The sequence below is a fragment of the Apteryx mantelli genome, chromosome 2 (genome assembly GCF_036417845.1).
Source record: "Apteryx mantelli isolate bAptMan1 chromosome 2, bAptMan1.hap1, whole genome shotgun sequence".
Taxonomy (NCBI): Eukaryota; Metazoa; Chordata; class Aves; order Apterygiformes; family Apterygidae; genus Apteryx; species Apteryx mantelli.
This window is the reverse complement of record NC_089979.1, coordinates 148234838-148260902: the sequence shown is the minus strand read 5'-3', so window position 1 is coordinate 148260902 and position 26065 is coordinate 148234838. Positions and strand designations below refer to the sequence as shown.

Genomic DNA, 26065 nt, shown 5'->3' with positions numbered 1-26065 from the left:
AATGGGCTTAAAACTAAGTAGGCTGGGAAAATACAATCAGGGAAGAAAACACAAGTACAGCATGACTACAGAAGCCTTCATGTTAACAATGACCACCATATAATTCAAGCAGGAATTATGGAAGATGACAGACTGTCAGGTTATTTAAACTATAAACATTATTACAAGCTATGCCTTGTATCACAGATGACGATATTCAAAATCAGGAGGCAATCCAGAATTCCCCCCCAATATCTTTCTCGTGTAGGCTTGGGAGGACATAAGTTGTGGCTGTGTGGGAGGTCAACTTATTCAGCAGAAATACAATTTCCAAGCTAAATGCATCAGTAGCTCTGTGGTAAGCACTGCAGAGCTGACCAGCAGGGAATTTGGTTAGATATGTTTTTTAAGGTTAATAATGATTATATTTTTAAAAACAAGAGTACATACTGATATGTCACGAATCACGTCCTGAGCTGATATTCAAATCCATGATTCATGACCATCTTTGATTTAATTTGGTATGTTTCTAGTAATAAAATGACTTTGCTTTTGCTTCTGCCCCTTGGAATGCTAAAATAATCATTTAAAATCCCTTTCTAAGGCAAAATTAAGAAAAAATTGAGTCGTCATTTCTTAAATAATAGACATAAAATTATGATTCCCAAACCTCTGGAATCTGGATTTGATTAAACATTTTTATTAGCGTATTGAAATTTGAACTGTATAAATGTACAGTGAATTCATAGTTATAGCTACCAATTTATTTCTGTGCCAACAAAAATAAGACAGACTATATATTTTTTTAACTTATGTATGGATTCCATTTTTAATGTAATGTTACATTCTGAACACAATTATTATACTAAAAGAGTTATTTCATGTTCATTCATATTGCAAATGCTACAATATCATGGCATACTTTCAGATTTTAGAAAAATCTTCAGGCAAAGAGTCACAAGCAATATTAATTCCCTTTTACATCTATTTCCCTGAAACTGCATAATTTCTCCAGGTCTTCTGCTGCCTCACCGTAGAGAGGATTTGGAAAAGAAGTAGCATTCACATCTTTATTAGAAGGATTCTAAAAGAAAAACAATAGAATGAAATTTAAAAAAGAGTCATTCTAGTCATTTGCTTGAATGTCTGTAGTTTTTCTAACACATGATGTTAAGCTGAAAAAACCTGAAAATCTCTAAACACCTTAGACAAGATTTTCAGCTGATAAAAATTAGCATAGCTCCATTAAATCCATTATCTGCTACCTAGACCTCAGCAAGTCACTTAACGTTCTTCTGCTTCTATTCCCACTTTCATTTTACTTGTCTCCAGAGCAACATACATGTAGTATTATTTTGGGAGAATACAATAGTGTACAGTAGTGTACAATAGCATACTGTTGCAGTGGGTCACTAATTTTGGTACATCATATTGTAATTTAAAAGAAAAATATTGTCAAAACAGTGACACATCTCCTGAAAGGTTCATAAGTCTGTGACTGATTCTAATTTTCTTGAATGAAGAATACTTGAGAAAAGATATAATATGAACTCTCCAGGTAGGGACTTCTGTCATTCTAGACATTTTCTAGAGCATCTGTCTTACTGGAAAAGTTTGAACTATTGTATGATGTAACAAGTAGCTACACGAGGCAACATTAATGAAATTGCTATTATGAGGTTCTTGGCAGCCAATCCAACCCTGGTTATGTTTCTCAGATTTACAGAGGTATTAATTTTATGAATAGCAATATACCATTGACTTTAAGTGACTTCTCTCCCTAGCTTCTGCCACTACATTTTATTTAATAGCCCAAACCATATCTTACTTCAGAAGAGAAATGTGTTACTACATACCTCGTGCCATGGAGAAACACTGATTTGAACAACAGGCGAACCAGCATACCCACGAGGCTATAAAAAGACACGCAACTGCTTCAGAATATTTTTATTCAGCAGCGAATGATATTCAGAAAATATCCTCCCACATGGCTGTCAGAGTAATGCTGTATGGATCCAGAACTGTGAGACAACAGTAGAGGCAAGTGTGTGGCAATGCTAGGTCTGCACAGTTTAGAGCTCTCAGAAAGGTCCAGCAAGAATCGTTTTTAGTTATGAAACTTAGATGCTTGCAAATGCCTAACTTCAGGGTATTCAGCTGGAGATTAGAGATATTCCTCATGTTTTACTGTATCTTTTGATTGCTGACACACCATTCAGATGTAAGGCTCATCAAACTTGGGGAAAACTCACAACTCCTGTTTTCCCTTTTATAGGAAGAGTTAGTGAAAACACGTATCTTCCCAATCTTAAAGAAAATAGAAGAAAATCTGGTATAGCACTGGACTTCAATCGCAGTGCCTGGGGCTCTCTTCTATGAAAATATCTCCTCTGACACTATGCTTCTGTTTTTCCACCTGCTATTAAAAAATGAAGCCTGTCAGGAATCTATTTTAACTAAAATACAAATGTTGTGGTAAATTGGACTTGATTGTGATGGGAACATTTCCAACTTGGAGCTCTCTCTCAAACCCAAACCTGTAAGTGAATTAATTTGACCTAATGTTTCTAAAATCAAGTGTAAGGAACCTTTTACAGAAAGTAAATGGCATGTCATAGTTAATCCTGTTCAATACCGCAGTGGAATCTTATATTGCTTACTAGGGAAAAGATAAGGAAATTTTATTTTCCATTTCAAACCTAGTCTAATTCTTTCAATACTAATAACAGTAGTATCAAAATGAGGGCAGGAAGGATTCTTTAAACTTTAATTTTCTCTTTTTCCCTCCAAGGTGCTTCATCTGTATTATTTTCAGTGATAAATAAAATAGCAGATATAGCTACATTTTAAGTCAATCACATTTCTCTTCTTAAATGCAAAACATAAATTTTAGTTACCATTGTAATTTGATAATTAAATCTTGCCTTGAATCTTCTACTGCAATATGTTCACTTTTAGATATATACTTTATCCTCAAACTTCTTTATTATTCTAGCAGTCTCTTAATTATGGTCAACAAATGGTATTTGGGAAAAGTGTGACCATGGAGTAGCTACTATGCAGACTTGTTTGTTTAGTGTCAACATGAATTTTACAGTGATGAAAATTGCAATGCATATTTAAGATATCAGGAGATATCACAAACTATTTCATTAAAGTTAAGTGAGTGCGCACGGGCAACCTGGGTGCTGAATCATGCATTTTGTGGGACTTCTATTTTTTCAGAACCAAAATAATTCCCAGTGGGCTTTTTCTTCTAAATGTCTGACTAAACACTTCACCTAAAATTGTTTTTTCTCAGACTCAGCCCCCAGTCAGTATTAGCTATAGCCATCAAGAGATCAACTGATCTCTTACATGGAGTGTTAGAGGGAATGCAGTACTTTTTAAGTCTTATTGCCTTTATTAAATAACGTTCACTGGTGGATTACACTATTTGTTTCAACGGAAGACCTATTTGAAGACTGCAGCCTCACATTTTTGGAATGCACAGAAGCAGCTATTGCTACTTACCTTTACATTCCCAGATGGACTAAGGTCTTTGTACAATGGGTTGGCAAATGAAGTATTAGGGTTTTCCTCCAGGTTCCTTACAAAATCAAACAATAACAAAACCCCCACAGTATTACATAGATTGTCAAAGAGCCAAATAGTTTAAAGTTAAGGAGACTGAGTCAAAAAAGATGGATGCATAAATATATTCCTGATTTAGCTCCACTGAAATGACCAAAGTTAAATCATTGTTCTATGTATGTATGTCATGTGATAAATTAGAATAATCTTTTTTATTTGTTTCTGCTAAAAAGATAATATACTTTTGGATATGCATAGAGCTATTCATTATTCATAAAGTGCAGGTGGTGTACTATACATTAAATAAAACATTCATTATATGAACTAAAAAGTTATACTGTTGTACCGTGCATGAATGTGATGAGATCACATTCTTCCTACGATTTGCTACTATCACACTAGTGATTCAATAATTAACATGGTTTTAGGTCTGAGTTCAAGAATATTTTAGTTATTTAATTGTTATAAGAACCTTTTTTGATGAATTAGGAAAGAACTTGTATTTTTAGGTCAAAATCATCGGAAATTGTTTTAAAGTTAGTTAGTTAGGAGTTCCCCATATTTTTGCTATAACAACAGGAATATTTTAAGAAGCATTGAAGTTACTGGAATGCAAAGGATTCATGAGTGGACACAATGTCTTAGTCCTAGTCATCTGTTATAAGTAGTTAGTTGTACTAATGGTGGTTCTCATATTCATTACTAGAAAGTTAAAGATATGCTAGAAAGTTAAAGAAATGCTTTCCTGACAGAGACCTTCACTTATTACTTCTTTGAAAGCATATATGACCTGTGCAATTAATCCCATTAATTCTGCAAAAGCAAAAGATATTTGGTGATGGAACTTTCTACCTAAATCTAAAGTTTTTCAATATAAATGACTGGTTGCTAATAATCGACAGTGCTTGAAATTATCAAAACTGTTCCCATCCCACACAAGTGGAAATTGGTCCCTAAGAAAGCAAAAACAAGTTATTTTTTACCATCAAAATACAGAACTTCTAGAAGAAAAAGAGATGACATTGAGTTGGTAGAAAGGCCAACTCTCTTAGTATGTAACACAATCAATCAGTTGAGTTATAAACTATGACTAATCTGACCCCCTGATTTCATACAAGAAAGCAACAACTACATTAGTTAAAAATATTGAAGAATGAAGCAGAAACATATTTCCATTTTTTCATTCTTTGCTTTTAAAGAGATGAATTTGGTTATTTTTCACTAATGCTTTTATGAATAAGAGTGCATATACCTGTGTGCACACAGAATGCTGTGTTAGTACAGTATACTAAAAGAAAAAGTTCCCTAAAGCTAATACTCCATGACTGAGGGACAGATTTTTTTGTATTAAAAAGTGGTGCTATTCCAAAGCTACCCTTACAGCTGCTTTAACCAGCGGCTCCCTAGTAAGTGCTAGACAGACTGTTACTGAGAAAGACAGTGCAGGTGGAACAAGGGCAGCCACCGAGACGTGGCTGATGGAATTGCTAGGATAGGAAGCTGCGCTTCCTCAGTGAGAGCAAGGGAGGAGGCAGCACCTGATGATTTCCCTTGCAAAGATCTAAAACCAGAATGTATGCTTAGGAAGAAGGCACATGTAGGCCATGGAAACATACTCCCTTGTGAGTCAGATCAGTGCAAGAACCTAAGTCTGGGTCTTAAACCAAAAGGGACCGGTCTCCTTAGATTCTTTCACAACAAGACTGACAAAAAATAATTCCTTCTAATGTCAGTCTTGTAACTCAGTTTGATTACCTGCTGCATCAATGTCAAGAGCTGAATACTTGAACCTGCTGATTTGTTCATTTGATCTTAATTGTTAACTTAATTAATTATGGTATTCTGATGCTTTATTTAGTTTACTGAAACTATAATATATTAGTTTAGTTATATGCCACCTGTATTGTATATGCATTTGTATATTAATCATCCTGAATAAAATCCACAAAAAAGTATACAGAATTGATTTCTGCCCTAAAATTTCACTGCGGATCACAAAACCTGAGGCCAGAAGAAAACTCAGATAAGAAGTTTGTAAGGAACTTGTCTCTGCTTACAAGCTAGTGCCCAAAGGGACAGATTTACATACCTTAATTTGGGTGTCTCATTTAGACATTACAAACCAGCTATGTAGCCTAAGAGCATGATCCAAAATTAAGCACGTAGGTTCTGCTTACAGTCAGTGGAGACGCTTCCAAAAGGCAATGCAAGTCACACAAATCACAGTGGGACCCACCTTTAACATGCCCATAGGAAACGATAAGGAAAGGGATTGGTCTGATTTTCTTTCCTGCTCCACACCCCTACTGAACTTAGGCAATTTGTGCAAGGCTGCATATTTGGGCATCAACGCGTTAAGTACTTAGCTCTGTCCTGAGGCCAGGAACGACACTGAACACAGGTGTCCAACTTCCTGTGCAAGTCCACTCACAGTAGGATATTATGCAAAACCGTAGGCACGAAAAAAGTGCTAGCTGTATTCTTCAACAGTGTTCATGGTTGCTGTATCTAGTGCTGAAATTGGTTCTGCCTATCACAGAATCACAGAATGGTTGAGGTTGGAAGGGACCTCTGGAGATCATCTAGTCCAACCCCCCTGCTCAAGCACGGTCACCTAGAGCACATTGCACAGGATCATGCCCAGGTGGGTTTTGAATATCTCCAGAGAAGGAGACTCCACAACCTCTCTGGGCAACCTGTTCCAGTGCTCTGTCACCCTCACAGTGAAGAAGTTTTTCCTCATGTTCAGATGGAAGCATCTGTGTTTCAGTTTGTTGCCTCGCGTCCTGTTGCTGGGCACCACTGAAAAGAGTCTGGCTCCATCCTCTCAACACCCTCCCTTCAGATACTTGTACACATTGATAAAATCTCCTCTCAGCCTTCTCTCCTCCAGGCTAAACAGGCCAAGCTCTCTCAGCCTTTCCTCATAAGAGAGATGCTCCAGTCCCCTAATCCTCTTTGTAGCCCTTCGCTGGACTTGCTCCAGTAGTGCCGCATCCCTCTTGTACTGGGGAGCCCAGAACTGGACGCAGTACTCCAGATGTGGCCTCACCAGGGCTGAGTAGAGGGGGACAATCACCTCCCTCGACCTGCTGGCAACACTCTTCCTGATGCACCCCAGGAGACCATTGGCCTTCTTGGCCACAAGGGCATATTGCTGCCTCATGCTTAACTTGGTGTCCACCAGCACTCCCAGGTCCTTCTCTGCAGAGCTGCTTTCCAGCAGGTCAACCCCCAACCTGTACTGGTGCATGGGGTTATTCCTCCCCAGCTGCAGGACCCTCCACTTGCCTTTGTTGAACTTCATGAGGTTCCTCTCCGCCCACCTCTCCAGCCTGTCCAGGTCTCTCTGAATGGCAGCACAGCCCTCTGGTGTATCGGCCACTCCTCCCAGTTTGGTATTGTCGGCAAACTTGCTGAGGGTGCACTCTGTCCCTTCATCCAGGTCATTGATGAAGAAGCTGAACAAGACTGGACCCAGTACTGTCCCCTGGGGGACACCGCTAGCTATAGGCCTCCAACTAGACTGCACCGCTGATCACAACTATGCATGTGATGTTTGTTTCAAGCCTGACAATTCATACTTGCTTGTCATCAAGCACATTTCAGATATTCCTCCACTTTAGGTCTGAGTCATGAAAGAGCTTAAGAGGAAGCAGACACCCAGTTACTCAGATTAGGGCATTTTACATGTAGCTGCGCACCTTATCTTAGGCACCATGGGAATTTGATGGTCCAAAATATGGGCACTGATTGAATTTATGTGCCCCAGATCTAGGTGAAATGGAGAAAAGGCTTTTTAATTGCTCTCCTGTTCTTAGGAGCCTTCCCGTCAAGCAGTGCTTTGGATGTCACCTTGAGTGTATTACCTTGCATATAATTCCTGTGTGTGTGTGTGTGTGTGTGTGTATGTTAACACACACACACACACACATATATACAGGAATTATGTGTGTTAACACACACACACACACACACACACACACACATATATACACATACATACATGCACATGCATGCCTATATATCCTGTATATGTATGTAGTTATACAAACATACGTATTGGTACACCCTATACGTGAATATAATATATAACTCCGAGGAATACCAATCATTATCCTTAAAATTTTCTGAAATATTTTTGGACTACCTAAAAGACTTCAAAAATATTCAAGTGATAATTTAATCACAGGTTTACATAGGTGCTATTATCTGTCAGTTGGAGGTAGTTGTCTGAAGAATGTGTGTTTGGGAACTAAGATGCCACATCCCCATTACTTTACATCTTGGGCATACATCTCTGGAAGTGAACACAGTACATTTCATCTTTAATTAATTAGAAATATGAAGGTTTTCTTATTAGAGCAAAGTACTGGCATATCCACTCTAGTACTCTGTCACCAACACAGATAGTGCTGAGGACAGCATAAAATGGCACTATTACTCAGTAGGTTGTGTGTTGCCATCTGGTCATCAGTTTACATCCCAATTTTAAACTGCTTGATTGGGCAGTTTAACTAAATATATTGCAGTGGCTTGAGTTAAGCTCATTCTTGCAGTGCTTGCTGTTACTTGACATAACTGAAACATTGCCCTCATTGGAAATGATAGCTCACTGCTACAGTAAAGAGCAATATGCCCATCACAAGGCCTCATAATGGGAAGACAGTTATGCATGTGTTACCACTGTACAATATGGAAGAAGTTAACACATCACTCACAAAAATTATGGTCCAAAATAATTAATCAATTGGACATGTTTATGAAGCTCATTTATGTAGAAAACCTCTAAATGCCAAGTTCAGAAAATTGTACCAAGCAGGGAATAATTAGGGTTAAAAATGCCAAGCATATGGTTATTTAGGAAAAAAAAAGAACCAAACGTGGGTAAGGCAGCTCAGAGAGAACTGGGTTTTCTGACATAACCAGAAATACCACAACAGGAAAGGAGAGGATTAATCATATTGGGATGTAGACCAGATCACGTGGCTGATAACATTGCTAAGCTCATTTGCATTCTGTAGTGGCAAAAACTGCTGCCTTGTTGTCGGTTTCTTCGCTACCACTTCTGAGAGATGCCTGCCAGTGGTTAAGGGGACTGTTGAGTAACAACATGCTTTTTAATAGAAAATTAATGTATCTGGATTTAGTCAGTTTGGATGAAACAGCTCAGAATTCTTTAATTCACCTTTCAATAAAAAGTAAAATATATCTTTTAGACAGTACACAATTTCATAGGAAATACAATACTGGAAGAGCGTTTGTCATCAGGTTCAGGTTCTTTAAAAAAATGTCAGTGGGCCAAAGAGTCAATTCCAATTAAGCTCCTAATTAATATAATCTCTTAAAATAAATCTTTAGAGATGTTTTAAAGGTTCATCTTCAAACAATAACTGTAACTCAAGATCTCCATCTCTAAACTATTTACAAAACCTCTTAAATCCAATTTAGGTTTGCAGAAGTATGCTCTATTTTGTACATCCCACAGAAGAAATGGGGGCAATTCACTTGGTTGCTTTATTAGACTGTTAATATGCTGCCTGGGCTTCCTAGGTCTGTGCTTTGTACCTTCTGAGTCACTTTAGGAAACCTAATTGATTTTATTTTAATCAGTTCTTTGCATCTTTCATCTTGGTGATCTTCAAGTCTATAGACCAAGCAATTTCCTCTATTCTTTCAGCATGTCACCTCCAGTTTCTTTGCTTCCTTTCCTATATATGATGGCGATGAGATACACATTTCAGAAAAACTCTGAATAATAGCAGAGATAACTAAAGACTTCTACTGTAGCACTGGGTTTCATCCAGTTAAAAAAATATTCTACAGAAGCAACAGTTTTGGATAGCAGCATTAGATTAAGAAAACAACCCACAAACAACAGGTAAGCCTGCTGCTTCCTAGTTCTTTTTTTTTTCTCCTCATAAAACTGCACATTTTTCTCTTTCTGTAGTATCTTTCCAATTCACAAGCCAAACATAACTCCATAAATGTCTTTCTCTTGTCATTCTGTTTACTACTTGGGATAGAGAAACAGAGGCATAGCCAACAACCACCTATGGCAATCCTTCAGATCTTCTTGGAAAGCGTCCCCTGGAATACTCTATCCTGTCCTGAACACCACATTTCCAGGAGGATGTGGTCTAATTGGAGAGAGTCCTGGGGACAGCAGTGAGAATGATCTTAGTTTTAAGAAAACCTTAACCATGAAGAAAGACTGAAGGCACTGAACTTGTTTAGCCTAAAGAAAGCAGACTAAGGAGGCATGACAACAGCTTTGATGTATTTAAAAAGCTTTTTGCAAGGTGGAGGGGAAAAATCTGTTCGTGTCCGTGCTGAATATGCCAAGAAGTAATTGACTTAAATTGCAGAAAGACATACTAACTGTTAGAAAAACTTTCTAACAGTAAATTTTCTAACTTAAGTGAAGCACCAAGACTGCCTGAGAAGGCCATCAAGTCCATGTTGCTGGAGATCTTTAAGTGCAAACCTAGAAGTGACCTGAGACTTTCCTGTGGCAGGGGGAAGGATGGACTCTGAAGATTCTATTTTTCCATGATTTTCTATCATTTTAAACTATTTTCTCAGAGCTCTTCAGTTGTTCACTTTCTGCTGCCTGTGTGCTAAAATACATTATTGATATATAGCCCTTGGAAAATTTTGTGTTCTGTGCTCATTATGACTGACAGGACTGATAACTGCTGTGATACATTAGCATTGCAGCTGATGGCACAGATCAAGAACAGGAAAGAAACAAGCTTAGAGGGTCCAGGGACATTGACAGTGTTGGAGGCAATAGCAAAGAAACATAGCTTAGCCGGGCAAAAAATATCTAATTCTCACTTTTAAAAATTTTATTCTTGAAAGCAAAATGAAGCATGAGGGCAACTGCAATAAAAAGGAAGCCAAAATGAATCCTGCTTCTGTTTGGTCAAAAAGGACAGGTGCCACTGAAGGAGTGAGGTAGCTGGCAGCCTTCCCTTTGAAGAAGAACACGTCATCTCTGGAGCATGAACAGGAATGTGAGAAACTTATAAGCGTCCCCTGATTTGGGGTTTCTTTACAAAAGTTTCACATATCCCCAGCTGGGAGCTGGGAAGTTGCTTCTCATATCTGAATGCCATTGTGGTAATGAAATACACTGCTGCCAAGACATGTGGCAGGCTGCTTTTGTCCATTAGTAAATAAACTTATGTGATGACTTCCAGTAATCCCCATTCAGCCAGAAAATTTTAAAGCTTGCAGCTGACAGATGAAATTCTTGCTAAAGAAGGAGGAGAGAATGAAGGGAAAGCAGAGCATTTTTTCTGAGTTGGAAGGAGGGGTTAAGGCACTCTCAGTCTTTCCTGTGAAGAAAAAGAAGGATGAAATGCAACTCACTGGTTCTCATCACAGCTAGTTACAACTTCTAAGCCAGCAGGTGTCTAGAGGGGGTCACCAGCCTACCCCCCTACTGCCTGCTACCTGGTTTTCTAATGAAGAAAATCAGTTATATTGAACTCTGAAACTTTTCTTCTAGCTCCTGTGCACATTCTTATGCTATTTCCTTTCAGGTATGATGGACCAGGCACTCCATTCTAAAATCTCCCGGGAACTGGAACTCACAAGTATTAGCATGCTTGTAGAGGACCAGCTGCAAATGTCTGCATGTGTTGTTCTATAGCAGCAAGGAAAAAACAAAATCTGATATAAACTATTAAAAAATAGCTAGGAATAGCAATTATCAAAAGGCAGTAAGCAAAAGGCAGTGCTCAAAAGCATCTGTGTGAAAGAAGGCTAAGCAGACACTCAGAGGATGGAGTTCCTCTAGTGCCTAATGCCTTCAAGAAAACAACATGACTCAGGAAAGCTAAAGGGGACACTAGCCTTTGAAGTGAAAATGAGTTGCAGGGAAGTTATATGTGCACAATTAAATGCCTCCAGCTCATCAAATCCCCTTTAAAAAAAGCAAGAGTAAAATCTCATGCCTCTGTGTGGTGCTGTCACATTGTACATTTTACAGACTTATGCAAACACAAGTCATTTCTTATCTTAAAGATCCAAATTGCAGTATTATAACACTGACTGCATTTTGGCTAGTCACTTCTGATTAACTGATTAAGCAGTTAAGGAATAACTTGCATTAATTTACTATTATGTTTCCAGTTATGATTTTTGTTTAGCAAGTCGTGCTAGGCACTGTGTAGATGGAGGAGAGATAAACTACCCAGATGAGTTTATGTTCTCAAAATTAGTCTGAGATTTCATTAGAAACTGTGATTTAGTAGATAGATGCTTTCTTGATAAGATGCCTATAAAGTGCACTTGAACAAACATGTTAAGTCAACAGTGACTAAAAACAATGGAAATCTAAATTTTTTTTCTGTACCACGGTAAAATGACTTGAAAATCTTAGTCCAGCTCCTAATAGATAAAACTCGGAATCACAAAAATCTCCATCATCATAATTTACATTTTTTGGCAGTTACATGGAAAAATGAAGACCAGAATGAGCTCTGCTGTGTAAACTATATAACCCTTTTCTTCACAGCTGAGGTTCTCTTCATGTCAGGGCTGATGTATTTTCCTGGCTGATGTATTTTCCTAGTACCATAGCAAGAAGACCCTCATTTATCCTTTTTTTTCATTCATATTGAACAGGACACACTTAAGTGTTTGGCATATCGCGGAGTAGTACTTTTCCCATGTAGAAACAAAGACTCCTTTGTTTTTTTTTTAGCATGTATAATTACATGAAAGGAAAAAAATATTCCTTGAATGCTGATGAAGGTGGAAGAGAAGTAGATGTCAGTGTAGTAACCATTAGGCAAACACTTAGGAAAGAAAAAGGTAAAAGGAGGTGTTTGGGGCACAAGAGAAGTAGCATAAGAAAAATAATTATTTGTTGATTAGAACACAAATGAAATTGTTTTGAGAAAAAAAATAGACTTTTTTTGCAAAAATAGTAATTGAAATTACAAAAAATTTCAAGCAGCTCTTACAATACAACTTATCTTGCACTTCTGAGGTGCCTTCCCATATGTTAACCTCAGAAAGTTCTATAAATGGGAATGAATTAAGTCTCAGAGCCCCTGTGAAGTACGATAAGGAAATACTATTATTCCCACTTAACAGAAGGGGAAACAGACATAAAGAAAGTATGTGAAGCTATGCATTCAGTTAACAGTATCACAACCACTAAGTGTTCCTGCTTCAACAGTTCGCTTCTGTGTCCACTAGACAACTCTATCTGTCAGGGGTAGTGTGCTGTGTTAGGAGAGGCGTCAGCAGCAATATTGGGACAGGGGTCTGCAAAGTTTAGTAGATAGATTGGGAGATAACAACATCCCTGAAGAGAGAAAGGTCTATAGCAATGCACAGGCTTAAAGGAAAAGAGACAGCTTTGAAGATGAATTCTGGAAAAAAAAAAAAGGTGAGGGAAATCTGATGACATGAAAATGGACAAGGCAATGCACTGTAGGAATTATTGAAGGGGAGGAAGAGACACACTGGTAGGTAGCTGCTGATGAAGAGGGAACTAGCAGAATAAGGCAGAAGACAGAGAAAGAAGTACAAGTGTCAGAAGAAAATAAGAAACAGCAAAATACCACCAGAAAAATCTTCATGTTAGAGAGAAGAAAGAAAGCAGAAATTTTTTGAGGGATGACAAGAAGGGCTAAGTAATATGAAATCTGTGAAACAATGAACTGTGAGTCTGAGGTATATCTTTAAAAAAAACTGAAATCAAGTAATTGGATAAAGAGATATGTCTACCACTACTACTAATATTGTCTAAAGCACTTGAAATAAGTATTGAAATAAATCAGCACCAATTTGTTATTTGTTGTTATAACAGCACCAATTGTTATTTGCATGGTACTAATAGCAAGCATAGTACAGGGTTGAAAAAATGTGGATTTTGAAAAAAATTCACCATCTTGAGCATTCATTCACCACCAGTAAAGCACTTCCTTTGACCACAGGCCAAGAGGTCTGCACTGGAGTGATTCTACTGCAAGAAGTATTGGATAATGGATGTGAGATGAGTAAGTAGGGGAAATAGGTGGAAGGAAGAAATAAGATGACATCGGTGAGGCACATCTCAAGAACCACTGATTAAGATGACTAATACAAAAATAAAACATAAAGACAAACTGTGAGTGTGTCTGTAGTGACTGAAGGAGAGGGGGCAAACACTGTGATTTGTGAAAAATGTCACATAATTTAACAGTCTCGCAGTTTGTAGTTTTTTCTTATTTACTGAAGCTTTCTATAAACAAACTAATCTTTTAAAGTAGAACACTTTTATTCCGTAAAGTTATCACAGGGAAAGGGAAAGTTCTCAAATGTGTGTAAATATTGAAATATTTAAGGCAAAAATGTTCTCCCAGGTGCATGTGGTACTCAGTAGCTTCAGGAGGAGCTGTGAATGTGTATGTAAGAAACTAATTTGGCCTCAGAGGTTTCAAGAAACCACAAATACCTCCTATTTTTTCACATTTAACCATCATGCTCAAAAATGAGGGCTATTGCTGTTAAGATGGATGAACTTTATAATTTAAGAATAATCACCCATGTTGCAATCAAAACATTCTAAGAAATCAAGACATAACTCATCATTTCCATACTGGGGTCCACAAAGGTCAACTTTTGTTGCAAACTAGGTGTCATGTTAGTGTTGCACATGAAGGCAAACAGATTGTGGGGAGATTTAAAAGTTGAAACCGAAGGGACTGGGCAGTTAGCCATTGCTCTGTGCCACATCTGTGTCTGCTTTTGTGCACAATTAAAAGTCACTTACGTTTCTGGCGCTTTCTTCTTCGAAAGGAAACAGAAGGCAGTGACTGCAATGTCAATCAGCAAGAAACCAACACCCAACCCAATCCAAATATCTGAAAAATCAGACCAATCAGAAAAATAAGCGAAAGGAAACACTCAGAGAATGAATTGAATGCCATTTCTTTCTTTTTAGCGGACCTACCATTTGAAAGGAGACCGGGAGCTGGCTGTTGAAGAGGTTTAGCACTTAGGTGGCAACGATTTCCTTCCCATTCTTTTCCACATCTGTAAGTAAAACATACATTTATGAAAAAGGGAGAAGCAAGGTTCCTAAATAGTGACAAGCACACAGGAAGGGCAAATTTTCTGAGCCCTTTGTTGAGACCAGAAATTCGTCTAGGAATCACAAAGAACAGGATAAAAATTTATAGAATGAAATGCAAGTTGAAAATACACAAAACAAGCCTAAGTGCTAAAAATGAAACAAAATTAACTACAATAACTAGAGCTGGCTGCCTTGTCCATCTTCCCATAATACTATGGGAAGCAAAAGAAATGTGACTCATTGCCCTGCTATCCCTTTTGTGAGAGTAAAATGAGTTTCTGAACTGAAAATCTGGGACCCCAAAGTAGGGAAATATGTGATTAAGGAAGAGAAAGGAGTCTTTTTTCCCCCCATCTGTCTCTCTTTAGTTTTTCTGTTTTCTTGTAAAAATTATACCCCTTTTTCTTGAAAAATTATGTTAAAAAACAAAGCACTACTTTTGAATTACCAGCTGCAACCATGTCAAATTATTCTAATTTTTCTGTTTGCTTCACTTCAAGTGCTTCGTACTTTTATATTCGATAATGGAAACAATAGAGAATGCTGTCAGTTTTTCATCATAGACAAATACACATACAATAGAATAGAGTATGTCAGTATAGTATAGACACTTCATTGACCTAGGAACACATATATATGTACCAAAGTGGCTGTGTAATCTAAGTTTTCAGGATAAGCTAGTATTCAAGTAAGTATGATGGCTGGTTTCTTTTACAAACTGTTGACTCCTTCCCTTTCCTACCATTTTGTTTTAATTTTTTATTTTAGTGTTAACAAAAGTATACAGCGAAATAAGTATTAACAGACTCTGGAGTTTTGTTTGGTGTAACCGAGCACCCTAAATCTGCAGGATTGTGTAGATATTTGAACTAAATTAATACCAGATGTTATGCCAATTATACTTGCTAGTGAGATAAGTTATCGTGCAAGTCTGCACAATTTAGTAGTCCATTACAGAACAGTACACGCTGCTTTTTCAATATTGCCAGCCCACAGTCACACCATGTGTTTGTGGCCTCTACTGGATTCAATCTCAAGATGAGGGGCCAAGAACTAGCTGGAGGAAATACCCCTCTCTAGTCAGCTACTTTCCCTTCCTGACTTATGGGACACAGCTTCACCTGGAGCAGCACAAGAATAGGAAGATGAAAATAGGATTAATCACCTAAAGGCTGGGGGAATATTGGAAGCACTATACCATTAGGCACTATTTTATACAAATCCACTCTAACTGATTTAATTTCAGCTGACCAGTAGGCATTCTTAGTCAGCAAGAGCCTTTTTTTTTTCCTCAGTACATTTGGAAGAGTTAACAGTACTGCAACACACATACAAGAAAATATTTAAATACTGCTCATTCATGGAGCACTGACTATTTCTGTACTAAATTTAGCAACAATCCCATGAAATAGTAATAGGTGAACCTGTATTTGTGAATTAGCATCATAACACATATGAATAAGATGGATAAATAAGTCTGAGAGATTTCTTTATTTGACAGAATGCTTCACTTCGGAAGTTTGACACTCTCTAACCTTATTTCTGGGGTAACATAACTCTATGTATATCTGAGTTTTGTGCATGGGTGGATGTCTTTTGTGGAGGAAGAAGGAAGGACAGAATTATTACACTGAGAAATGTTAAAAGAACATTAGCATTACAAAGCTGCATTCTCAGTAATTAAAGGATTTCTCTTCTATAAAAAGGCACAGAGATTTCATAGCTTTCAGTGGGAGGCTCCAATCAATGACACATTGATATACCTGCATTACAGGAAACCATGGAAAACGCGTGGTACTTGTAACTGTTTGGAAACCAGACAGCCAATCCATCTTCTACAGACAGCTACATGAAAGAGCCAAGCTGAATCTTTTCTGAAATAATTAGCTAGCTCACCCTCACCTTTTGCATATTGGTGTTGTAGCTAGAACGTTTACCCAAGAAGCGGAAATCTAGAGTTCTATGTTTCCCTCAGCTTCCAGCTTGTGACAGAAAGCTCTGGGGTGCTCTCTAAAGGCTCGTTCTCCTCTTTTACTAAACTGAGTCACTTCATTTAACTCTTTCTGAGGTTTGGTCCTTCATTACTTACAAAATGCCCTCTCCTCGAGTAAGAAACAAGAGAATAGAAAAGCTGCAGCTTGCCTAGACGCCTGGAACTTTCAGTAACACTGCAAGAAAAAATGGGAAAATTGTTCATTAACAACTTTGGCTCTCAGCTCCTATAAGCACTGCCCATAGCTTTTACTGAGGCCACGTGTTTCTGGTCACACAATAGAGGGGGCACTGTGTTAAATATATAAAAAAAAGATTGCTTTATAGATGTTTTACAAGATTTTGATCCCTTTATAGTATCCTATTCTGCAGATAATCTAAATGCCTATAGAGAGAGCCCTTGTGGAGAATCACTCTCTAACTTGAGGGAAGAGAGTAGAATGAGATTTTTAATAGTTAGTACTAGAGTCTGCCAATAACTCAGATTAGGGAATATAACCGTTCTAGACCATTAAGTTAAAATAAAATATAAATAACTCTAAACAAGCTACTCCAGTTATTTCACTGCAATGTCATACATTAAGAACATCTGGAAGGCTGAGGGATATTTTTTTAAATTAATAAATATTATAGGCATGGCCTTGTATAGGATAATTGCAGGTTCTGAATCAAAATCCAGAAGCATGAGACTATTTTACAGGTCTGCAAATGATATATTGCTCTATATTATTTTATATTAAACAATCTCCTCTCTGCTACACAATAGCTGGGTAACATTAGCAGCCGCTAGATGAACATCTGGCTGAGGTGAACCTGGGAGAGGGGGATGAGGGACAGTGAGACAGAAGAAAACTTCTTGATGAACTTGTCCTATCTATGATGTTGCCCTCTGTCTGTTAAAAGATAGTGCAGTGCTCATGTTCAGGTGAATTTCACACTGCTTCTGAGTTCTCAAACAGCTACAGCCACATGAAAAATAATAGCATTCTTTCTAATAACAGCTGAAGAATGAGGCTTTTCCTGTCAAGCCAACCATAAGCACAGTGATCTGGACATACATGTGCACCACACTTGGTTACTAAGTCTACAGCCTTAGTTAAGAAACTAAGAATGCAACAGCTTAATTTAGTAACACAGACTGGGAAAACATCATCCCAAAGCTCTTCATGTTTCTCTGCTGAATTTCAGTTCAAAATATTGATGCAATTTTTCCAAGTCCTCCACAGACTAAGCTATTTTGCTATAGTAATAAAAGAAGTGAAGCATCAGTGAATCATCAAAATTGTAGATAAAGATGAAGGAATTTCTTAGCAGTTTAGCCCTCATACTCTGAGGCCTCAGAAGAAAAAGGTAAGTTTCAAATCAAACACTGTGTAAATCCATAGTGTCTTTGAGGACTTGGAAGAGGTTTCCCTAGCTGTTTGTAATGAGGGCTCAGAATGCATTTTACTGTGCTATTGCAGCCACGGTAACACAGTCTCAACACCCAGACTTGGGCCTGTGGATGCTACTGCAAAACTGTATTAATGAATAGCAGTAATAATATCAGGCAGTTATATAGGAAATGAAGTCAGACTTCAACTTTCTATGTGCAGTCCTTGACATATGCAATCCTGAAATGAACTTTAATTACTTTAACAGCTCCAGGTAGGTCAGAGCAGCCTGTGGTACACACCCAAGAGATGGATCAGTTGAAGTCTAATTAATGAAGGAGAACTCTTAATCAACCACCTACTGCTGTGCATGGACTGTACTTACAGTGCTTTATTTTCAGTGGGCAGACAGATAAGTTGCATCTTCAAAGTCACTATTAGCTTCATCTCTGATGAGAACAACTGGGGATACACAAATGCTGATGTGATGAAAAGACCTTTTGCAGCAGAAATCAGCCATGTCTTCTGGGCAATGTGTTAAATCTTCATTAGTAGGGTAATGAGAATTTGAAGAGATTCCTTAATAATCCTTTTCTGCCATTTTATTTTTAAGACAGACAATGCTGAAAAGGCTCTGAATTTATCTCTCGAGCCATGAAGCTGAAATTCCATATTATTTATGTACAATTAATTTCTTTGGACTAATTATATCTTGACTAATTAGCAACAGCACATTTTAAATGTGTCTTAAGCTTATCTGAAATACAGATATAGCCGTTCCAATCCATTCAGACAAGAAGCTCCTCATGGTTGAAACAGGAGGAGCAAGAGAGAAAGACAGATGAAATAGCACTTGAATCCTTCCATCCCAGTGCACATCCTAGTCTATCCTGCTTGACAAAATGTCTTTTGCTATTAGCAAGTTCTTATGGGAAAGTCACCCTGGAGGGGAGAACGTTATCCCTCCATTTTGCTTCTAGGATTTCCAACTCATTATTTCCTAATGTCTATATGGGTAATACAGGGAATGAACTTTAGCATTGCCTGTGTTGCTGCAGCCTGAGCCTGGGGTAATGGCTCATTTCACTCAGAGTGAGAAATAAAAAACAGATAAGATTTTTGTTGGTTTTGATGGTCATTCAGGGCAGGTCTAATTTATAAGGAGCAAGTCTGGCTGATACACTGCTGCATTTCAGACTATCAAAATTTATGTTATATTAAAGATAGCATACACAAAACTCAAAAAAAAATACAGATGTGTGGTTGATTGATCATTTTCCTCCTGTAATTTGAATCTTTACTTGTGCAATTATTTCCTTCCATCTGAGATGACAGATATAAAATTCTGTCTCTTTAGTACATTACATATAGTGCATTTAGTACATATGGCTCCTGGATGGGGTAAATGACAAGCAAGAGCCTGACAGTGGAGAATCAAGTCCACGACCTCCAAGGACAAACATGAACAGAGCTCATTAATTAGGAACGAAAAAGTTCCAACAAGCTGTATTTTCAAAGAAGGCTTTGATGCATTTGAGAAGTTGAATGCTGAAATCTGTTTTTTTCCCAATAGCAGTACTTACTAAGGTTACATAATGACTAAGGTATTTCAGTATAAAGCTGTGATCTGCAGTTTCATTTTTTAAAGATGTTAACTTTTGTCAATATACTGCATTGGCTTCACTTTATTCAAGAGCCCTCATGTTTTATGTTGAACCTGATAAAATGAAATTTTTTTTAAAATCACATATGTCATTAAGCCAGTAGCATTTAAAGTATTAAGTACTAAATATCTATGCAGCATCTCTTCCACACTTTCTCAGATTTAATAATTTAAGTGCCAGTCTTGTTTATGTTAAAAAGATTTGTATTAAAAGGCAAACTGAAGATTAAGAAAATGTCCTAAAATCTTATCAACTTTTGTGATCACGTAAATGCATACAGAATTTTTATTATGACATATTTATTTAAATCTGTACAAATGTATGAAAGGAATTGCTTAACAAGTGATGGAGGCAAAATAGAAAAATTAGCAGCTAGACAAATAAGAGTGATGAATACTGCTTCCGCCCACAGTAGTTTCATAAGTAGATGGGAGTGAGGTACACTCAATATGTGATGAATGTAAAAACAACACTACCTTCTATTTCTATCTGCAAGTGTCCATAAAATAGCTCATTCAGTTACTGACAGAGAACAAATGCAAAGTACAGAATTAACCATCTCTACTTGTAAGCACCCTCTCTTTTACTCTCACCCACAACTCTTGGCTAAACTACACCTTTTCTTTGTTGCAAGACATATCTGCTTTTCTTATTTTTATGTGAAACATTTGTCATACAGAAAATCTAATCTGCTATGTCATACGTACATTCAGAATGACCATGAGGCAATCAGCTTTAGTGAAGCATCAACTTAGTGTGCATCTTATTAGCAGTATTTAAATTAAAAGAAAGACAATAATACATGGATGAATACAGTTATATTTTTCTCTGTATTAAAATATGGAATATGACTGCATTCTTTGTAGTATTCTCCAGAGGTTGCACCTACACACAAATCTGCCACAATGTAGTGTCTTCTGTGTGAACCCAGCTTTGCTATGGGTATGTTTATAATACGTTACATGAGGATCATTACACACATGAGTGCTGACATTATTCAGGAGCTGTGCCATGCCTATTGGAGCGCAGCCTGCTCCAGGAGTGGTGACAGAGGATACAGGGAAAAAAAGCAATCTTAGTTCTTTGCAGAAAACAGAGACTTCACATCCCTCTGCTATATCAGTGTAGAAAAGGTTTCTCTGCTCCCTAACCCCTCTTGAGCCTGTGAACATGCATTCCTTGCAGATGCATGCTTTCCCTCAGAAGAGTTACAGTTGCTGACATTTAAACTGTCTTTGCAGTCAATATTATGCAAAATAAGCTTCACTAGAAGCTTATGAGTATGATAAAAACAGCAACTCTTCATTCCATTACAGGACAAAAGCAACATCTACCACAGCAATGTAGTGATCCATTCACACTCTGGCTGTTATTAGTAATGTACTCAAGGAAAAAAAATCATGTTCTCTTATTTGTTCTTATTGTTAAACCAAAATATAAAATATTCCAAAAGTGCACATTGCATGAATGGCTCAGAAAATTTCATACCTACCATGAACATAACCTTTTTGTCTGCTGACTGCAGCTGGAAATAGTACCCACATTATTCCCTCCATGGTTATGCTCTCAGGACATGTGGGACAAGGAGAAACCTCTCTTGGAAAAGGCAGGTGAAGAGGATGGTAACCTTGAATGGTTAAGAGCTTCAGATCAATCATTCAAATACCACTGCTAGCAAGGGATCCACAGAATAACAAACTCGGGAATGAAAAGACACTATGTTTCTGTACAAACTTTGGTATGTTGCTTCTTAAAATCATGGATTTCAGTTCTGGTGAAGCTCAAATTGCTGATTTGATTGCATCTACCTCAAAAATCATCTCACAAGGGGGATTTTCTTTTATGGCTTTAGTAGCTATTGACATGATGCAATGTAGTAGTAAAATGTAACATACTCAGGAATTAGTAACATGAATGTCTAGTAAGAGTTTTTAGTACTTCAAATACTTTGTGTAATACTTTGGATGGAGATGGCAGAGAAAGTAAAATATCTGTTTATAATAGCTTATTATAAGATGACTATTAGTTATTAATATTATGCAACCTTAGGAAAAAAAAAGAAACCTGAGAAATACGAGGAGCTGTAGCTCCTGTAGTAGATAAGGGCACACTAATCTGCTGTAAGAAAATCAGACATTCACTGAAACAATGTGCACAGTTCTGGTCACTCCTGTTCCAAAAAGAGGAATTCAGAGCAGAAAGGGGCAGAGGAGGACTAAAATGAGCACAAAAATAGAAAGCTGTCTTATAAGAGGATTTTAAAAGAGCTCAACTTGTTTAGTCTACTGAAAGGAGAGCTGAAAGGCATATGGCTTTTCTCTATAAACACTTTGGAGAATAAACAACCAAGGCATTGAGGGCCTGCTTAGGATAATGGAGAATATTGGCACAAGAACAAATGGGTATAAACTGGCTATGAATAAATTTATGAGGAAGTTATTAGAAAGACCTTTAGAAAGATCAACCAGAAGAGCAAGGCTCTTGTCCTTGCTGCATTTCCTATAGCATATTGCTCCAGAAGAGTCACCCATCTAGCTGGTATCCTCTGTATCTGATACTATGTACTTCAAAGCACTCCAGGTGCTGGAAACTCACAGTAACAGAGCAAGGCAGAGAGGAGTATGCAAATCAAAAATTCTCCATAATTGGTCATAAAATGAAGCTTACTAAACTTATGAATGGAATTAATGATGAAGCGTAAATAGAAGAGAAATTGTGTGCTCCTGTCTATCTGTAGAACATTGAATCAAACTTAAAGGAAATACATCTTTAACTAATAAAAAGGAAGCTATTTGTCATATAGTGCTTAACTGACCTGGGGGACTCCCTACCATAGTACATCTTACATCCTTAAAAAAGATGTACTATGCAAACTCTTTAGAGATTGCAGAGCTCAAACAAATTGCAAACTAATGACAGCTTAGAAGAAACTTCTTATGTTGTCATCATCGTTGTCTACTTGTATCTTCTTGTTTCTTCCCTGCCAGGGTATGCTACCAGCTACTTCCAGGACTTTGAGCAGCTGGAGTCCCCAGCTCGAGATGATGTGATTATTCGTTATTCTTACAATCACAATGAGAGAGTCTAATTATAGCCAGTGCTGAATAGGAACAGTGTTAGACGGAAGGACCCCAGTCAGTTTATCTAATTGGTTTTTATACAGATATATAATGAAATTGTGTTGGCCAAATTTAAAGACTCAGAATGGGACTTAACTCTTCTAACATTAATCACCCCAAAAGGGAGATATCTAGCGACAGTCTAGACAAGAAGCTTAGATCATATGAAGCAAAAAGAGGGCTCCTCATTTAGATTCATTACCCTTGTTTATAACAGGGTCTGGATGACTAGCAGATTACATTGCTGCATTTAGCTTTTACATAGCTAGGCAAGAGAAAATACACCTTAAAACTAGCTGTTAAATATTTAAACAAAAAACAAGCAAGCTCTGATATCAGAGTAGGAGCATGAGGGTAAGCTTTGTAATGCAGAGAGATTGTGGGTGACCACCTGTTACGTCTAGGCAAACTGCTTATCGTAGAGGAAAAGGTAAATAATACCTTTAGCTTCAGTCATTTTAAATAGAGATGACTGAAAACATTCAGAGCAAATATTTCTGCACTGAAATTAGCTGACACATGAAAAATCTCATATTTCACAGAAACTTTGAATTTAAATTTTAAACAAATTCAGTTAGTGCTTGAAACCTGCCTGATTTCCTATTCGCTTTCTTGTCTGGCTCCTCCCCTAAAAACCTCAGGACAAACCTGGATTTTGAAATAATTCTGCTGACAATTGCATTGATTTGAAGCACAAATAACCCTATGACTTCACTTCTTCCTGATTCAAACCAATGTGATAGTCTAGTACATGACAGATTTTTTTTCCAGTGTATTTCATCCTATCCTAAGGAAATGCATATCTACATGCAAATTATTTGCTGTGTCATTTGCTTTTGTGGCTTAACTCTTCAATGAAATAATCAACAGCAGAATTCATGGAGCATGCACTCTATTTTATGGCACAGTTTCATTCAGTTACAGCAATGCAACAGAAGTATGTGTTCATGGCAGACAGTCAGACCGGAAATTCACCATCTCAAAAAATTACACTCATTTTAATGCTACCTCTTCTCACCTTCTTAAATAATAGTTCTCTGGTTAGAGAATTTCCTGTATCCTAAAATGACACTGATGGTTAAAAGCTCTAATGAGACAAATCATGAAGCTACCGGCACTGAAGAAAAGAATTGGTGCTAGATTCAACAGAGAAATGCCTATCCACTTAGCTAAATCATTAAACAAAATAAAACTCATGAAATTTCTTCCAGAAGAAACATTTGTTCTATTTTTATGTGATATTTTTTCAATGGAATTTTTCTGAAGGCAAAAGCAGTATTTCAACCCAACTTTATTTAAAGGTCAAACCTCCAGAAAGCATATTGTTTAATTCTAGCTGATGCTGACATGAGATATCCATACAACAGAAAAGAAACAGCTTGGGACATCATAATAGGTACATTGACCACCAACCACTAGAGATCAGAGTTCAAATGATGACTAAGTTCAAAGCGAATATCAGCCAAATGCTTTTATCTGAGTCTGGATTTGTGTTTTTAACAAAATGACCGTCACAGTAAATAACCCTGCCTATAAAAGCCTCTTGAAATTTTTAACAGGTGTAATGCAGTGAAAAATGGAGTCATTCTGTGAACTAGATCTAAATGACAAGGTACTGAGAGCACAGGGCTAGCACCTTGTCGACTGAGGAAATTTTGGTGTAGCTACTCCAAGTGATATGCCTAGTACAGAGACATTTCACTAATGAGAAAAGGGGCTTATCTCCATTTCTCTTATTCTGATCTGAAACCTAGGAGACTAAACTAATGCAAATTACCATTTACAATAGGAAGTGAATGTACTCAAAAAGTCTATGTCAGTACAGCTGTAGCTGAGCTGCTGTAGCAAAGGAAAAAAATTCATTGAATAGATATGCTTTAGCTTAAATCAGCTTACAGCAAAGAACTAAGCTGTGTTACTTTTTATTACCAGCCCTTTAGGGCAGTCTGACTGCCCCTGATTTTCAACTCCTGTTTCCCATTTCTTTTTTTTTGGGTCCAATCTTACATGCCTGCCTTTCTTTGCTCTTCTTGTGTTTTTCTTTTATTCTTTCCCTCCCTCCCTTTTGCTACTTGTGGAACATGGAATTAAAGCAGATGCTTGATTTGCTTTTGAAGTATATGTCAGTAGGGGAGGAGCAGAAGAGAAACAGACAGACACAGAGAGAGAGAAAGAGAGAAAGAAATCTCTAAAAAATCTTTTTATATATTTGTGTCTCAGATATAGGCCCTGGCTGCAATTTTTATAGGACTGAATATTTGTGTCTCAGATATAGGCCCAAGCTGCAATTTCTATAGGACTGAATTAAGATTAGAGAATGACCTAATGGAAAGCCTGACCATGCAGCTGCACTGACAGCTGGTGACAAAATTCTTTTGCTTTCAGAAATGGCACCAATTTCATATTTAGCTAAAATTAGAAAAACTTTAACAGAAATAATGCAATAAAGTATAGAAGATGCATCTAGTTTTAAGATAGACCTGTTAATTTCACAGAGAAAAGTTTTTTGCTTAAATGACAGCTCTGTTGATAGAACAGATGGGATTACATATCAGTAGAAAACCTAATAAAAGATCTGAATATATTTACAGTGGCCAGATTTTTCCACAGAGACTTTTCTTTTCCCTTTTTTTTGGGGAGGGGGGAGGGAATGTTTGCTCCTCTTGCCTTTTATCAACCCCTAATGTTTCATAAACATACTTTCAGAATTAATAAACAAGCAATCTTATTATCTTTTTTTTTTCTATTCTGTAATTTGGCTCTATTTGTTTTTCATATCTAGTTCACCATTTCCACTTTTGGTCTGCTGTTATCTTTTTGGTGCTTTGTCTTCCACATTCTCTCTCTTATTTTAGGATATTATATGAATAAATATAAGCTTCTCTTTTACAACCTTTTTTCAGCTGAAGTTCATAAACTTGGTTCCTCTATAAGTAATGGCCTATTTCTGTGAATAATCAGAGAAACTGTGACTGTATTACATAGGCACTACTTTATTATCTGCACTATAGCAGATTAGGAAGGGAAAATGGATACTTATTGCAAAGTCAGTATGCATATCTGCTTTTCACTACTGTTTGCCCTCTGAATATCTTTCATATGGATGAATCTGCAAGGTTCTGGTGAAATTAAATAGTTATTTTAAAAGCTTGAGCAATGGCTGAGTTTCATTGTCTGTATTACACTGCACATTTGGCACAAATAAAAAAAATATGTGATAAAACAATCACTAATAATCAATAAATAATTCTTTCCTCCCCCCCACCCTCCACCCCTTTCCAGCAT

At 37.2% G+C, this 26065-nt stretch overlaps 1 protein-coding gene across 1 annotated transcript in view; it reads right to left on the bottom strand.

The window, feature by feature from the left end:
- Nucleotides 1–657: 657 nt before the first annotated feature.
- MALRD1 (MAM and LDL receptor class A domain containing 1) overlaps nt 658–26065 on the bottom strand; it is a 303969-nt gene continuing 278561 nt past the window's right edge. Inside the window, exons 37-41 of the mRNA XM_013949322.2 lie at nt 14510–14592; nt 14330–14420; nt 3493–3568; nt 1836–1892; nt 658–1063 (exon numbers count right to left, since the gene is read on the bottom strand). Coding sequence (XP_013804776.1) covers nt 947–1063; nt 1836–1892; nt 3493–3568; nt 14330–14420; nt 14510–14592 — 424 coding nt within the window. The 3' untranslated portion in view covers nt 658–946. The remainder of the gene's footprint in view (nt 1064–1835; nt 1893–3492; nt 3569–14329; nt 14421–14509; nt 14593–26065) is intronic.